General features: G+C 30.9%; 1 protein-coding gene across 1 annotated transcript; it reads right to left on the reverse strand.

The window, feature by feature from the left end:
- Nucleotides 1-683: 683 nt before the first annotated feature.
- Nucleotides 684-1,341, reverse strand: LOC143918217 (uncharacterized). The gene is made up of 3 exons (XM_077439985.1): nt 1,208-1,341; nt 981-1,130; nt 684-910 (listed from the first exon to the last, which is right to left on the reverse strand). The coding sequence occupies exons 1-3, from the start codon at nt 1,323-1,325 to the stop codon at nt 747-749; spliced, it is 432 nt and encodes a 143-aa protein (XP_077296111.1). The 5' UTR covers nt 1,326-1,341; the 3' UTR covers nt 684-746.
- Between the last annotated feature and the right edge of the window lie 806 nt (nt 1,342-2,147).

A 2,147-nucleotide genomic window follows, 5' to 3' on the forward strand; every position in this document is an offset into this window, starting at 1 on the left:
TGCGTCTCTTTCCACAATATACGATTCCAAGGGGAGAAAGAGAGACGGAGCATGGAGTTACCAGTGAGCAGTGGTGTCACCCTAATGGTTTCCATGGGTTTCCGGAAACCCGTTGTTAAAAAAGAGATCAGCGCGGAAATGCGCCAGCACAAAAAAAATGGAATCCTTTTGTCAATTTCTATTGTTAACCTCTCTAGAGAGCAAAAAAAGGTTAATGGGATCCTTTTGTCAATTTCTATTGTTAAAAATCAAAAATCAAAAGTTTCCGGAAACACATAATTTAATCTAAAAATTCATATAGTTTTTGTCAAAATTAAACAAATCTTGAAAATTTAATGAACTTTCATGTATTGCCTTGGACGGCAAATAATGTATATATGTACATATATAAAATATTTTCAAAATAATTTTATTAAAAAAAAATTTGGAAACCCATTGTTCTAAAATTGGGGTGAAACCACTGCCAACGAGTACTTTGTGCACACGCACGCACGCACGCACGCTCGCACGCATTAGACAATTTTTATATACGATAAGCTATTTGACTTTTTATTTTAAAATCAAATTAAATTATGTACTAAAAAAATAGATTCATCTTCATTTTTCTCTACTTAAAATAATGTATAATTCGTATTACTAATTTTTATAGCGGATATATAAATACATATAACACAATAAATTTTAATAAAATAATTTATTACACAGTAAAAATAAATAAATAATTTAGCATTTTAAATCAGTTAGTTTCAATGTTTTAAGCTAACAGGAAACAATTCCTCATAAGGAATCTTATTAAATATTTTGTTGGACATTTTGACTCCAATTTTGTTCCAAGTTAATTCAACAATTGGCAACAATTCTCGATAAACGGTGCTCCAGTATGCTTGAGACAAATCTTGAACTAATTTAGCTGCAAAATAAAAATCATTATTTGTAATTTCCTAAATTTAAAGAAACAAATTTAAAAAATCCAATCTAACCTAATTCAGGGCTGCCTTTGAAAACATCAGGCACTGTCACCATCATATGACCTACTTCAGGTCTCATCCCAAACTTTGTAATGGTCATGTGAGTTTTCCCGTTTATAATTTTCTTCTCCCCAAATATTTTCCATGTCCACTTAACATTATCTTCAATTGAAAGACTATGTTATTATAAATTCATAAACGTGCGTTACTGGTATCAAAAACAGGTGTTTGAAACTCACTCAGTGTATTATTGAAATAGCTTTGGGTACTCAACAGGAACGTATCAATGCCTACTTCACCGCGGAAATGACCATCAATGTAAATGTGTTTGTTCGATAAGTCCACTTCCAGTTCCATCGTATCATTTTGCAAATTCATTCTGTTCAATATTAGGGAACTTTTATATTATGTCAATAAATACATATTTACGAGTTTATGAGTAGATTTCTTAATCGATACGTACCGTACAGCTTTGACTGTGGATGTCGACAATCCATAGGTATTAAAGTTTTCTAAGTACGCCGTACCTACAAACTGTAAATGTCATTGCATTTTAAAATTTAATTTTAATGATACACAAAAATATTTTGCATAGAATTTTATAAAGAAACATGTTGTTATAATTTTTTTATACATTTGTATGTATATCAAAATGTATACATATGTACATAAATACCAAGCAGTTAGGGATTTCCATCGAGAAATTCTTCTATGGTTATAAATTCAGAAATTCCGTAAATTCCGTGTAAACCAGCCTATATAAACGTTGACAAATGAATGACACGGATTACACGACCCATGTTCAATGCTACCTAGAAAGGCTTAGCGGGTAGTATTCTTATTTACTTTGTACATTCTCAAGCCCATGGACTTGTAAAAACATCGATCGGCGTTGGTCAGCATTCAAAGGGTTAACATCTGAATTGGAAAGTCACTATTCACCAGCAAATTAAATAAGATTATTCCAGGCCTTTTATTGAAGAATGAAGACAATGGTCTATTTGTAATAATTTTCATCCATCGTGTTAATACATACAATGTACCTATATATCAGTGAGAAACTGAACATTATTATAATATATTCAAAAACTTAAAAAGTCAAAAATACATACGTACATACATATAAATGTATATGGCCGTGATTCTTTTCCACCAAAAATACCCAAAATTCGCCATAAT

Source organism: Arctopsyche grandis, chromosome 10, assembly GCF_051622035.1.
Source record: "Arctopsyche grandis isolate Sample6627 chromosome 10, ASM5162203v2, whole genome shotgun sequence".
In the NCBI taxonomy this organism is placed as follows: domain Eukaryota; kingdom Metazoa; phylum Arthropoda; class Insecta; order Trichoptera; family Hydropsychidae; genus Arctopsyche; species Arctopsyche grandis.